The sequence below is a fragment of the Pelobates fuscus genome, chromosome 7 (genome assembly GCF_036172605.1).
Source record: "Pelobates fuscus isolate aPelFus1 chromosome 7, aPelFus1.pri, whole genome shotgun sequence".
Lineage (NCBI taxonomy): Eukaryota > Metazoa > Chordata > Amphibia > Anura > Pelobatidae > Pelobates > Pelobates fuscus.
The window spans coordinates 120,431,105-120,446,682 of NC_086323.1; the positions used below are offsets into that span (position 1 = coordinate 120,431,105).

General features: G+C 40.3%; 1 protein-coding gene across 1 annotated transcript in view; it reads left to right on the forward strand.

The window, feature by feature from the left end:
• Positions 1–2,267: 2,267 nt before the first annotated feature.
• Positions 2,268–15,578, forward strand: part of LOC134569200 (NXPE family member 1-like) — a 103,402-nt gene continuing 90,091 nt past the window's right edge. The window contains exons 1-2 of the mRNA XM_063428114.1: positions 2,268–2,366; positions 2,461–3,182. Of these exons, the coding sequence (XP_063284184.1) occupies positions 2,268–2,366; positions 2,461–3,182 (821 nt within the window). The remainder of the gene's footprint in view (positions 2,367–2,460; positions 3,183–15,578) is intronic.

Consider the following 15,578-nt stretch of genomic DNA (forward strand, 5'->3'; position numbering starts at 1 on the left):
CCACCCGGTCCAGGGGGGTTGCCTGTCTGCCCGGGCAGTCCCCCCTCGGCAGATCAGGACCCCACAGCCATGTGATCACTCGATCACATGACCGCAATAGGTGTCTGTGTATCTGCCTGCAGGGGGACTGTCTGTGCTAACAGGCAGTCTCCCTGCAAGTGAAAAATCAAAAAAATAAAGTAAAAAAAAAACAGTGTAAAATCAGTGTAAAAAAAAATAATAATATGTGTATATATATATATGATATATATACATGTATTATATCTATATATAATATATGTATATGTATCATATATATAATGTCATATTAAGTGTATTTTTATATTTATATATACGTATAGTAATATAAAAATACACTTATATTTAAATTACACACGAATATATACAATATATATAATTGCTATATATATGGTATATATATATTATTATAAAATACAAATAATATGTTAATAAAAATAACAAAAAATAAAAATAATTTGTAATAATTATAAAAAAATATTTATATATGCAATTTTATTCTAACAGTATTTTGATATATATATATATATATATATATTTATATCAAAATATACTTAGAATGTAATGATATATATATCTATGTATAAATAAATAAATAAAAACAATACGAAATATACATATGTCCATATACATAATTACATAAATAATTTCATAAATATACACGTAGACGTCAAATATATAAATATGTATATATATTAAAATTCTACATGTGTATTTATGTAATATTTTTACCTAATTAAGTAATTTTAATGATTGCAATTTGAGGGACCTGCCTGCCAACCCAGGCCGAAAGTCCAGATAATTTAATTTGCTAGCACTGTGTTTAACCCTGTAACTTTCTATGACACCCTAAAACCTGTACATGGGGGTACTGTTTTACTTGGGAGACTTCGCTGAACACAAATATTAGTGTTTCAAAACAGTAAAACATATCACAGCGATGATATTGTCAGTGAAAGTGAAGTTTTTTGCATTTTTCACACACAAACAGCACTTTCACTGAGGATATTATTGCTGTGATACATTTTACTGCTCTGATACACTAATATTTGTGTTCAGCGAAGTCTCCTGAGTATAACAGTACCCCACATGTAGAGGTTTTATAGTGTTTGTGAAAGTTACAGGGTCAAATATAAGGCTTGATTTTACTTTTTTTTTTATTGAAATTTGTCGGATTGGTTAGGTTGCCTTTGAGAGCGTATGGTAGCCAAGGAATGAGAATTAGCCCCATGATGGCATACCATTTGCAAAAGAATACAACCCAAGGTATTGCAAATGGGGTATGTTCAGCCTTTTTTAGTAGCCACTTAGTCACAAACACCGGCCAAAGTTAGCGTTTCTTGCATTTTTAACACACAAACAAATATAAATGCTAACTTTGGCCAGTGTTTGTGACTAAGTGGCTACTAAAAAAAACTGGACATACCCAATTTTGAATACCCTGGGTTGTCTACTTTAAAAAAATATGTACATGTTAGGTGTGTTTCGGGGATTTATGACAGATAACGGTGTTACAAGGTCACTATTGATACATTTAATATATATATATATTGAAACAGCAATTTCCTACTTGTATTTATAGGCCTATAACTTGCAAAAAAAAGCAATAAAGCATGTAAACACTGGGTGTTTTTAAACTCGGGACAAAATTTTGAATCTATTTAGCAGTTTTTTTCATTAGCTTTTGTAGATAAGTAAAAGATTTTTCAAGTAAAAGTCCAAAAACATGTTTTTTTTTTTAATTTTTCACCATATTTTATTATTTTTTTTAAATACAATATTGGACATAATACAAATAATGGTATGTAAAGAAAGCCCCTTTTGTCCTGAAAAAAACAATATATAACTTGTATGGGAACCGTAAATGAGAGAGCGGAAAATTACAGCTAAACACAAACACCACAAAAGTGTTAAAACTGCTCTGGTCCTTAACGTACAAACATCGCAAAAACAGGCCGGTCCTGAAGGGGTTTAATTGCAAAACTCATGGAAAAAGCTGATCTGTGAAAATTCTCCAAATCTGTTAAAATCACATCATATTTTGGTGCAGTTTATCTGTTCAGAATGAATTGGCAAAAAATCAGGGAATTACCAAATTATACGTTTATTTTATTGTTTATATAGTTTATAAATATTATTGTAGTGTTAGTATATAAAAAAGAAAATGCTTTAATTTGTATTCCTGTTTCTTTTGACTAATTTGTTTAGTGAGTTACCAATAAATTAATCTTTTTTATAGAACTTGGAACATGTTCTACTTTACAGCCAGAGGCTATAAGATCAGTTTGGTTATTTCATGGATTGCTGCTCTAATGCTAATCTTCACATATCACCGAACATTTATACAGGTATGTTTACTCAGTGATTATAATCTGAAATGTAAATTTAAAGAGGAGACAGCTTAGTCAATAAATAATTATTTTATTTTTATTTTCCTAACAGTATTTCAAGTCTGAAATTCTTCAAATATCACATTCAAAAAACAATGTTTCATTCCTGGGCTCTTATGGATCCAACGTCAGTCATATTTCTGAGAAGGACTTTGAAATAAACCAGATTTTTAATACCATAAATAACAGTATCACAAGTGTTCCTTTCACACATTTCAATCTAACATCGAGTGCTAAAAAGAGCAGAGCAACTATATTCCATTACGGACAACAGTATTGTAACGGAGATTCTTTAACTGTCCGTGTTGATATGTTCAACTATTTGGGACAAAGGAAGACATATGGAGGAGATTTCTTAACAGCACGCATCTATTCCACCGATCTTGGAGCTGCTGCTTCTGGAAGAGTTGAAGATTTTAATAATGGATCTTATAATATCCATTTCATTCTATCTTGGGAAGGAAATGTGAAAATATCAATTATTTTATATCATCCAAGCGAGGGTGTGTCTGCTTTATGGAGAGCTAGGAATGCGGGATATAAAAATATTATCTTCATTGGAAATTTTCTCTATAAATCTCAGGAGATTGAGACATTTTGTGGATTTAATTTTGAATCACAAGAAGATAAATGTGTGTATGCAGATAAAAGAGATGGTGAATTTTTCTACTGCATCAAACCTCCAAATGTACCATGTGAGGCATTAATCTCAATGAGGTCCCAAAACCTAAATCATTCATATCTTACCACATCAGAAAAGAGCATTATAAACCGGTAAGTAGTTCTTTGGGCAGAATAAAGCACAAGTATAACAAAATCAAAGTTCCTGTATGGTCCTTTATATAATAGTTTCTGTTCTGGAGTGACTTTTCAAATGATTTTCGAAGGAAAAACTAAGATAAAGAGGTGTTAGGATGGTTCAATCTGACTGTTTCAAGTTGGATTATTCTTGTGCTGTGCACTAATATCTGAGTATTGAGAAAATTGTACAGACTTGATATGAATAAAAATAAACTTCTGCCATTTTGAACTAAGCAGATGGCTCATGCAAATGAACAAATGAAAGATTAAATGTGATAATAAAAACAAAAACAACATAACACTTAAAAAAGTGTATCATACATTATAGAAGTCAAGAGATGATATGTAAATGGTGTGTAGAGGGCTATATGCTAGAGCTGTTGAGGAGCCTCCTCCATTACTATAAAATACATTGAGCTGAGTACAATACAAAGACAACCATACCACAAACATAGCTGAGAACAAAATAGAAATACAATACACAGAGCTGGGCACAAAACATAAATATCTATACAATACACAGATCGGTGTAGACTACAGATATACCCAGTAAAATCCTCTCGACTTTGTGAGGCCTTAGGCGAGACTCAAACATGAGGCCCCCCACTAACACCCACAGTGGAAAAAAATAGGGGTTGCATTGTGTGTATAAGGTGCTTTAGTTGTATTAAAGGACAAGCTTGCAGAGCAGGATACAGAAAGCTAGTCTCTGTATTCATTGTTCAGAGGCTTGCAGTGGCATGGCTCCCTATGCCACTGTGTTGTGACCTCTGCGACTGTAGTTATGGCATAATTTGCAAACTAAATTAATTTGCAATAAACAAATTTAATTAGCAATTATGCTAATCATTTATAAAATAAAGACTAGTAATGTCAAACACTACCAAACATATACAACACCCAGTGTTATTAATTAGAAGGTAAAATATACATATATATATATATATATACTTCCCAATAGACATCCACAGTAGGTAAGTAGAAGTACCACTCTTGGGATCTACAACAAATAAATACAACCACACATAGAGTAATCTGTACAATTGAAAAAAAAATGAGTAATAATAAAAGTTACACTCACAAGTGTAGAGCCGTGCCAGGCTCTATATAAGAAGTATTAAGGTGCCAATGTTTGGCTTTGATGGTATCTCTGAAGCAGACTCAGGGTATATTCCAAAAAACTGATTATTTGAATTAAAAATACTAAAACAGGACATATATAGGCAGTGTGCAAAAGAAATACATGCATACACTACCGCAATAATATGCAAGTCCTTGGATAAAAGATAAAGTGCAAACGAATGAAGTAATGAAGTCCCATTACTCTGCGGCAATGCCGGTCCATTTCCTGGTCACAAGGTTTTCGGCATTGCCTTCAGGGCGCAATTTGGACATTTCCACTTAGGGCTGTACTCACTTTTGTTGCCAACGGTTTAGACATGAATGGCTGTGTGTTGTTATTTAGAGGGGACAACAAATTTACACTGTTATACAGGCTGTTCACTTACTACTTTACATTGTAGCAGAGTGTTATTTCTTCAGTGTTGCACAAATGAAAAGATATAATAAAATATTTACAAAAATTATGAGGGGTGCACTCACGTTTGTGAGATACTGTATATCAAATTAATAGAAGGGAATCTTCCAAAACCATGATATTAAATTATTTAAAAAGCGTATTCAGTAATATTAAATTGAGGCCTATGTTCCTGTCCACACCTTAAAGGGACACTATAGACACCTAGACCAATTCATCTCAATGAAGTGGTCAGGGTGCCATGTTCCTCTCTTTTTAACCCTGCAGTTTAAAACATTGCCATTGTGTAGGAGCAGAGATGTTTACATTGCAGGGTTTAAATACCTTTAGTGGTTACAGCGTTTGGAGTTTTTTTCCAATGAGATCATCAATGAGATGGACAATGATGCTGGGCCAGCCAGCTTGGGGTAAAATTCTGTCCCAGGTACAGAAAGCCCGCCACCCATTCAAGGGGTTTTCTACACAAGAAGACAAGGGTCTTCATCCCAGGATCCTCTGTGCCTTGGAGCCAAGGAGCGGGAAAATATTCTAGTCCCTTTGTCTCCCAGGCACAGAAACCCTGCCAAAATAGACAGTACCCCAAAAGTGTCCCCACCAACCTCAGGAACCCCACAAAAGTACATTCCCCGATTGGTCTCCGTTTGTGAGGTTCCTGTGCGACCACCAGGCAAGGGAAACACTTTCTTTCAGGATATGAATGCTCCCTCTGGTTTGCGTTCGTCTATAAAACATGGCGACGACCCAGGGGAGCACTCACTAATTACTTTCCTTGCGGTTTCGCACTTAAGTTATTGGTGTGAACGTTCTAAGTAATTGGTGTGAACATTCTAGTGGTGTACCGGGGTGGTCCTCATTCAGGAGACGAATGGGTGCTGTTTGTATGGGTGCTCCCGAATGGGGAAACAGGGCACAATACAAGAAATACATGAGAAAACAAGGGGAAACACCAAATTTACTAATACTAAGTAAAAACTACTTAGTATTAATAAATAAAAGAGATTAACATCTCCCTTCTGCCCTTACTCACTATGTCGTGAGTAGGGGCATGTCTACTAAACAGTGAGCAGTCTGTGGCGTCACACTGTTGTAAAAAAAAAAGACCCCAACTTCCAATAAAGTGCCCCATGGTGGGCACCTATTAAAATAATTGGTGGGGGGACATATTGTCCCCCTCAGTCCCATAATTGAGGGCTATTCAACTAAACGGGGGACATAGGGTCCCCCTGGCCAATGAACGGCAGGTGGGGGCCCTAAATGAAAATTGAGGGAGAACTCAGTGGGCAATAGATGATTTAAAGTTCATTCAACTTTGCTCACAGTGCTGAGCTGATTGTCTGAATGTCTTAAGCGGGTTGGGTTAATTTTCCTTGTGGTTTTTTTTTTTGTTTGTTTTATTGACTAATTTATGTATTTTTTGGCTTGTTCCTTTTTCTCTTGCTGTTCCTTCCAGCCCCCTTGTACTCCATCCTTATTTTTTCTATTTTTCACACTGAATTCACTACTCCATTAAAGCAGGAATAAGTGAACGCGAAGTAGAGAAAGAAAGATAAAATATAACTGGGTATAAAAGTGGAGACAAGAAGGTGGGGGGGTGTCAGGATCGGGACAGGGATCCAACACGCAAAGTACAAACAGGAGGTAGGTACGTATACCGGACCTTAGAATGGCCGGACTAACGTAAGGAGTAAGCAAAGAATGGTCTAGAGACAAGCCGAGGTCGAGGGAACGAGAGAGCAGATAAGCGAGAGACAAGCCGAGTCAAAGGTAATAGAGGTAAGCAGGGTAGGACAAACAAGCCGGGTCAAAACCAAAGAGACAAATAGATAACAAGAGCACTGAGTGACTAGACAAGCTAGAACCACGACAGGGCAATGAACAAATGCAGAAAGCCCTACTTATTACCCTGGTTCTAGATAGGTAATCACGCCCCCGACGAGTCCTGATTCGTGCTCGGGACTTGATTGACAGGTCGGAATGGATTGTCGTCATGACGTCGGCTACTGAGCGCCGCGTCATAAAAGGAAGCGGGTCCCTCGCGGCCGGCGTGTAAACGGCCGAGAGAACTGCGAGGAACGAGTGAGTCAGCCCCTCTGAGAGGATGAACGTCTAAGTGTCTCACCTCCTCTGAGGTAGAGACAACAGGTACCCTGACAGTACCCCCCCTCTCAGAAACGCCCACCGGGCGGAAGGAACCGGGGCGAGATGGAAAACGTGAGTGAAAAGCCCTGCGGAGGCGAGGAGCATGCACATCCTCCTGAGGTACTCTCCTCAGGACCATATCCATTCCAGTCAACAAGATATTGTAACCTCCCCCGAGAGATTCGAGAATCGAGGATGGAGTTGATCTCATACTCCTCCTGACCCTCAACCTGAACAGCGCGAGGAGAAGATACAGTGGAGGAAAACTTGTTACATACTAGAGGCTTCAACAAGGAAACATGAAAGGAGTTAGGAATGCGTAAGGCAGATGGAAGGACCAGACGATACGCAACTGGGTTAATTCGAGTCAGAACCCTGTAAGGACCAATGTAACGAGGGGCGAATTTCATAGAAGGAACCTTCAAGCGAATGTTTCTGGTACTCAACCATACCCTATAACCTGGAACAAAAACCGGAGCCGCCCTTCTACGCTTATCAGCGTGTTTCTTGAACAACGCGGAATCTTGCAGGAGAATTTGTCGAGTTTGATCCCACAACTTCCTCAAATTGGCAACATGAACATCAACCAACGGTACCTCTTGGGAAGGAGAAACCGAGGGAAGAATGAAAGGATGAAAGCCATAATTCATGAAAAAGGGGCTAGAACGAGTAGAATCACAAACGAGATTGTTGTGTGCAAACTCCGCCCAAGGAATCAGACCGACCCAATCGTCCTGGTGTTCGGAAACAAAACAACGCAAATATTGTTCAATCTTTTGGTTGGTGCGTTCAGGCAGAAGAGAAATTCAATTTGATGCCCAGTTGAGAACAGAAGGATTTCCAAAAACGGGAAACAAATTGGGAACCTCTATCAGAAACAATTTCGGAGGGTATCCCATGTAAACGAAAAATCTCTCTCGCGAATATCTCAGCCAATTCGGGAGAAGATGGAAGTTTAGGTAAGGGCACGAAATGAGCCATCTTAGTAAACCTGTCAACCACCGTGAGAATAACAGTCTGTTTTTTAGAAACAGGCAAATCGACAATGAAGTCCATAGCCAGACAGGACCACGGTCTCTCGGGAATTTCCAAGGGATGCAAAAACCCACATGGAAGCGTATGAGGTTGTTTAGTCTTCATACAGACCTCACATGCTCCGACGAAATCCCTAATATCCTTACGTAGTGAAGGCCACCAGAAATCTTTAGAAATCAAGGCACACGTCTTGCGAATGCCAGGATGCCCAGCCACCTTACTGTTGTGAAAGCACTGTAACAGTTCCAGTTGGAGTTCAGGAGGAAAGAAATACCGTGCCCCAGGACCCTGTTTAGGAGCCAGATGCTGTAACTTCATGATCTCGGTAAGCAACTGGGAATGAATCCTGAGACTCGTGTTGGCGATAATATTGCACTTGGGAACTATAGAAGACAAAACCGCCTCAGATATAGTAGAAGGTTCATGTTGGCGAGACAAAGCATCGGCTTTAGAGTTCTTAGAACCAGGTCTATAAGTGAGCACGTAATTGAAATGAGTGAGGAACAAGGACCAACGAGCTTGCCTGGCGGACAAGCGCTTGGCCTCCCCAATATAGGACAAGTTCTTGTGATCCGTCAAAATAGTAACAGGATGCAAGGTCCCTTCCAATAAATGTCTCCACTCCTTTAAAGCCATGATAACCGCTAGTAGTTCCCTGTCACCAATGTCATATCTGCTTTCAGGCCCAGATAATTTCTTGGAAAAAAAACCACATGGATGTAACGGTTTATCCACACCTAACCTTTGAGACAAGATAGCGTCTATACCTGTCTCTGAGGCGTCTACCTCGAGTAGAAAAGGCAAAGTAGTATCAGGGTGAACTAAAATCGGAGCAGAAGCAAAAAGTTCCTTGAGTGTCTTGAAAGCAACGAGAGCTTCAGTAGACCAAGTCTTAGTGTCAGCCCCCTGTCTGGTCATATTGGTAATAGGAGCAATAATAGAAGAGTATCCTTTAATGAAACGCCTATAATAATTGGAGAATCCAATAAACCTCTGAATGGCCTTGAGGCCCCTGGGTAATGGCCAATCTAAAATAGACTGGAGTTTATCCGGATCCATTTTAAACCCGTCCCCAGAAATCACGTAACCAAGAAAGTTTATCTGAGATTGGTCAAAACTACATTTCTCCAATTTGCAGTACAACCCATGTTGTAGAAGTTTGCGCAATACCCTTCTGACTTGTCTGTGGTGGGTCTCAATTTCTCTAGAGTGTATTAGTATATCATCCAAATATACAATAACGCAATCATGTTGAAATTCCCTAAGAACTTCATTGATCAGGTCCTGAAATACTGCCGGTGCATTACAGAGCCCAAAAGGCATTACCGTGTACTCATAGTGCCCATAACGGGTATTGAACGCTGTTTTCCACTTGTCTCCCTGCTGAATTCTCACCAAGTTATACGCCCCTCTGAGATCTAACTTGGTGAAAATCTTGGAGCCTTTTAGACGATCAAAGAGCTCAGTAATCAAAGGAATCGGGTAGGCATTTCTAATAGTTATTTTATTCAAGCCTCGATAATCAATGCAAGGCCTTAACGTACCATCCTTCTTATTCACAAAAAAAAAAACGGCCCCGGCAGGAGAGGAGGATCTCCTAATGAATCCTTTGTCTAGGTTCTCACGAATATACTCCTCTAAGACTAAGTTCTCCTTAGTGGATAAAGGGTATACCGTACCCCTCGGAGGCATGGTCCCAGGCAGGAGTCTGATCTTGCAGTCAAAGGGCCTGTGTGAAGGTAAGGTGTCAGCATTCTTTTTGTCAAAGACTGCTGTAACGGATCGCCTGGCACCCCGACTTGGTACCTCCGTTAATGGATGCTCCTAGCGCTTCACGAGGACTCCAAGCACTCTGGCAGACACCACAATCACCGAATCCGAGAAACCTTTTAAATTCTCCCAAGCATATGAATGCTGTAGACCATTGAATAGGAACCATACGAATAGGCTTGTACTCCTAGCAGTCAACTGGAACAGCATACAATAAATCCTTCCCCCAATAATGAGACGACACATCACTTTGAGGGTAAAACAGGAACTGAGGACTGGGACACCCAGTCTGGCTTTTATTACAAACAAGTACATACAGGACACTCCCAGGGGGAGGATGAAATTAACCAATCACAGGGATGTACCTCCCACACATTTCCTCCCCTTAGATTAACAGTTAAACCAATTATTACATACAATAAAAATACAGTTATTACACACACACTGTAACTTTAAAACCATACATTCAATTTCAATAAAAGTTGCATATTCAGACTCAGCATACATCAAACATAAACACTTCCAAAAATCAGCCAAATCCCTCCAGTGGATCAAAAGTTAGCTGGAAGTCCTTTATGACCGACCGCAAGCACAATTTCCTGCCCAAAACAGTTCCATAGATTTGGGCTGTGCGGTCGGTCAATTTCATGCCGAAAAAATGACTAAGTCCCATTTCGAACGGGACTTAGTCTCTGGAGCTGCAAGTTCCGTATGGGAGAAGGTAAGGGTCAGCGGTGTTCGGCAGAATGTGTAGCCGATTTTAGTTCCACAGAATCTTTAGCATACACCGCTGACCGCATTCGAGGAAACCAAGATGGCCGCCGCCACGTGCAATTAACCGGCAGTAACCTCACAGCCTGGGAGGTAAATTGCCTGCACACTTTAGCTTCTGGGTGGTCCGCCTGTGTGGTACTTGGTTCAGTAAGCCCTATTTACTGAACCAAGTGGGAGAAAGCCAGGGGCAAGTTATTTTACAGGTCTGGGGACATAGTCTTAAAGGGGCATTGTTCACCAAAGTCACAATATGTCCCCAGACGGTTCTTAAAGGGCCATACACACCAATAAAAGTCCATACGTTTTCAGGGGCCATAGTCTTAAAGGGTATTGTTACCCAAAGTCTCAATAGGTCCCCAGACAGTTCTTAAAGGGCCAGCAGCAGTACAATAAAATACCATTCACTGTACTTAAAGGGCCAGCAGTCGCACGATAAAATACAATATGCCCCAAATATGTCCAGGGGCCATAGTCGCAGGGCAGGAGGCTAGCAACCAGGCTTCTCCAGTTCACAGTGGCGAAGTTGGTTTCGCCACAACTGCCTTTAAATCCAGGTACAGAGGCGGTATTTGTACGTCTGTAGACTGGGTAGAATTAGCCGGTGCGTTAACTACGCAAACCGGTGAGACTTTCTGTAAACACCTGCTCTGGCAACCCTGACCCCATGAGGTTATCTCCCCTAGTTCCCAATCAATAATAGGGTTATGTTTCTTTAACCACGGATACCCCAGGACTATAGGAACAGAAGGAGACGAAATAAGCATAAGAGATATACCTTCCTCGTGTAGGATACCAACAGTTAAGTTAACAGGTATGGTCTCACGAAAAATAACAGGTTCAGATAATGGTCTACCATCTATGGCCTCAACGGCCAAGGGTGTATCCCTTAGCTGGGATGGAATAGAGTGTTTAGTAACAAAAACTTGGTCAATAAAGCTCTCAGCAGCTCCGGAATCTACCAACACCATAGTTTTTAGTACTCCCTTCTCCCAAGCTAAAGAAACAGGTAGCAGAAGCCTGTGATCTTTATAATTATGTATAGAGGACAAAATAGAAACACCCAAGGCCTGTCCTCTAGAGAAACTTAGGTGCGAGCGTTTCCCGGGCGATTAGGACAATTTAGGCGTAGGTGCCCTCTTACTCCACAATACATACACAACCCCTCCCTTCTCCTGTACTGTCTCTCTTCTTCTGAGAGGCGAGTATTGCCTATCTGCATAGGTTCTGGAAAAGCTGAGGTTGTGGATTCAGGACTTTGAAATGAGGGAGCTAGTTTAAAGGAAGGTCTACGGGTTCTATCTCGAGTGTTCTGCCTCTCTCTTAAACGTTCATCAATACGAGAAATAAAAGAAATTAAATCCTCCGAATTTTCAGGAAGCTCTCTTGTAGCAACTTCGTCTAGAATTTCATCTGATAATCCGTTTAAAAATACGTCTATATAAGCCTGTTCATTCCACTTAACTTCTGCCGCCAAGGACCTGAACTCTAGTGCATAATCCACAAGGGTTCGGTTATCTTGTCTAAGGCGCAACAGTAATCTAGCTGCATTGACCTTTCTACCTGGAGGGTCAAAAGTTCTTCTAAAAGCAGCGACAAAGGCATTATAATTATAGACTAACGGGTTATCATTCTCCCACAATGGATTGGCCCATCTCAGAGCTTTATCAATGAGTAGTGTGATAATGAATCCAACCTTCGCCCTATCTGTAGGGTAGGAGCGGGGTTGTAATTCAAAATGAATACCTATCTGGTTTAAAAAAACACGACACTTATCCGGAGAGCCACCATAACGTACAGGGGGAGTAATACGGGAAGAAGCACCTACTGTGGCTACCTCTAGACCTGAACTTACAGGGGAGATGGATGTAGTACGCATCTCTTCTGGTTGATTACTAGAACGAGATAATAAAGCCTGCAGCGCTAGAGCCATCTGATCCATTCTATGATCCATGGCCTCAAATCTAGAGTCGGAAGAACCAACCTGAGTGTTTGTACCTGCAGGATCCATTGGCCCTGTCGTAATGTCAGGATCGGGACAGGGATCCAACACGCAAAGTACAAACAGGAGGTAGGTACGTATACCGGACCTTAGAATGGCCGGACTAACGTAAGGAGTAAGCAAAGAATGGTCTAGAGACAAGCCGAGGTCGAGGGAACGAGAGAGCAGATAAGCGAGAGACAAGTCGAGTCAAAGGTAATAGAGGTAAGCAGGGTAGGACAAACAAGCCGGGTCAAAACCAAAGAGACAAATAGATAACAAGAGCACTGAGTGACTAGACAAGCTAGAACCACGACAGGGCAATGAACAAATGCAGAAAGCCCTTCTTATTACCCTGGTTCTAGATAGGTAATCACGCCCCCGACGAGTCCTGATTCGTGCTCGGGACTTGATTGACAGGTCGGAACGGATTGTCGTCATGACGTCGGCTACTGAGCGCCGCGTCATAAAAGGAAGCGGGTCCCTCGCGGACGGCGTGTAAACGGCCGAGAGAACTGCGAGGAACGAGTGAGTCAGCCCCTCTGAGAGGATGAACGTCTAAGTGTCTCACCTCCTCTGAGGTAGAGACAACAGGTACCCTGACAGGGGGAAGGTGAAGAGGAGAGGAGAGTAAATAAACCAATAAACAAAATGGACACTAAAAAGACACAAAATGGCAAGCATTTGAAAAAAAGAAAAGAAACCAGAAAACAAAACAGAAAAACACCTTTCCTTTTTTTCACCACATCCTCCAGGAAATAAGCCAAACCTGGAGGAATCTCTCCTATCAAATATCCCAATAGAGGGAGATATTAATAAAGGACAAACGGAGGAAAATAAACAGTCAAGAGAAGGAAGAAATGAATATGACCACCTACTCAGACACCTAGATACACAATTTAGGAAATTAAGAGAAGAAATTCAAGTTAATAACCTGGACATTAAGAAAGAACTGCTGTCTCTTAATTTATGGATACAAGGGATAGAAGAGAAATTAAACGGGATGGAATACAAGAGAAAAGTTCACAAAGAAGAACACCTAGCACTAGAAAAAAAATAGCTCACATGGAGAACAAACTGATAGACCTGGAAGACAGGTCAAGATGGAACAACTTAAGAATCAGAGGAGTATCAGAATAAATACAGTCAGGTCCATAAATATTGGGACAGCAACACAATTCTAATCTTTTTGGCTCTATACACCACCACAATGGATTTGAAATGAAATGAACAAGGTGTGATTTAACTGCAGACTTTCGGCTTTAATTTGAAGGTATTTAAATCCAAATCAGGTGAACGGTGTAGGAATTACAACAGTTTGTATATGTGCCTCTCACTTTTCAAGGGATCAAAAGTAATGGGACAATATTTAGAGAATGATCCCTCACAACTTCCCAGAAAACTGGCTATCTTTACAACATTCATCCTTTTTTAATTTTGTATGGGGTGGTAAGAAAGCAAAGGTTAAAATGAAAAACTTGGCCAGGTCAAGGCAAGATGGAGGATTGTGGTGCCCAGAAATTTTGCAATGTTATCTTTTCCACATATTGCTCTCCCAAAACAATGCGGCAACTAAAGAAATATGGTACAAAATGGAAAAAGCTAAAAGTAATCTATCCTCACTATTTTGGGTCTTAGACTTGAACAAAAAAATTATTAACGAGGCACAAAGTAAATCACAGATACTTAATGAATTAACTACCTGGTGGGATAAATTCACAATTAACATAGGACTCAGAAATAGAATAATAGATGCGCTTCCATTTTCTACCATTTCAGATATGTTAGATAATATAAAAATAGATACCTTGAAGACTGGGGGATAAGGGAATTTAAAAACATATGAGTGGGCCATAAAATTAAGTCCTTCAACCAAATTATGGAGGAATTTAATATTTGCCCTAAAGAAACTTTTAATTATCTGCAAATCAAATGTTTTATTTCAGAATATCTTCTTAAAAATAAGGGGGAGAAAATTACACATCTCAGACACCTTCTCGAACTAAAGAACTATAAAAACCTACTGGCAAAATAGGACTGATCAACAAATGGGGAAAAAAGCTACAAGTACATATAGAAGGAGGAGAGTGGATAAGCTCTAAATACACTACACAAACATATACACTGCCCATGGGCGTCCACAGGAATTTTTCCAAGGGGGGGCATAATTGTAAGGACATTCATGCTTGGCCCCTTTTTGACAGTGCCATGAAGGGGAGGAGCATAGTCATTATCACATAAAGCCAGAGTGAATAGCGTTTTCACAACTATGGTGTCAGGAATACGTTTGTATTCCTGACACTATAGTGTTCCTTTAAGCAAATGAAAGGAACATTCTGGTCACCATAACAACTTTATCTAAATGAAATTGATATAATGCCAGGAAGCCCCTGGCTGCTCTCTTTCCTTTAAGGGGTTAAACCGCTCAAAGATAGTTTAACCCCAAAGGCTTTCTCCAGTTCCAGGTCGCTCAGTGGTATTCGGCATCTGAAACGGAGTGTCGCTGATTGGCAAGAGTGGACAGTTGACGCTGTAAGCCAATCGCTAGATCCCGATTCATAAAAATGTTTTACTTTTTTATGAATGGGGAGCTACTGATTGGCTTAGAGTGCCAGCTGACCGCTCTAGCCAATCAGCAACATTCCTACGCAGTGGCACTCTGTGCTTCCTGACACTCAGTAAATACAAGTGAACACATTAACACTGATATATCTTTTTACCTTGAGAGATGAGAAGGTCCAGAGTTTCCCTGCCAGGCCCAGGTACCAACGCCTTATGATGTGGTGTCCAGAATAAAGTGGAGGGTTCACTTCATTTGTCCTTCCTGCTCCAATCTCCTTTTCTTCTCCTTCATTTGACAGTCTTCTTTTTCTTCTGACACTGTCTTCTATCCTTGGCTCCTTCTGCTCATTTACCTTTCTGCTACTTTCAGCTTATTTTGCGCCCTTCTGCTCCTTTCTCATTCTGATTCCTTTCTGCTCCTTGGCAGACCCTTTCTGCTTCTCCTACTTTACCTTTGTGCTCCTTCTGATTCTTTCAGCTCCTTTACCTTTGTGCTCCTTCTGTCCCTTTCTGCTCTTTGCAGACCCTTCCTTCTCTTTACAGGCCCTTCCTGCCCCTTGCAGACATTTTATGC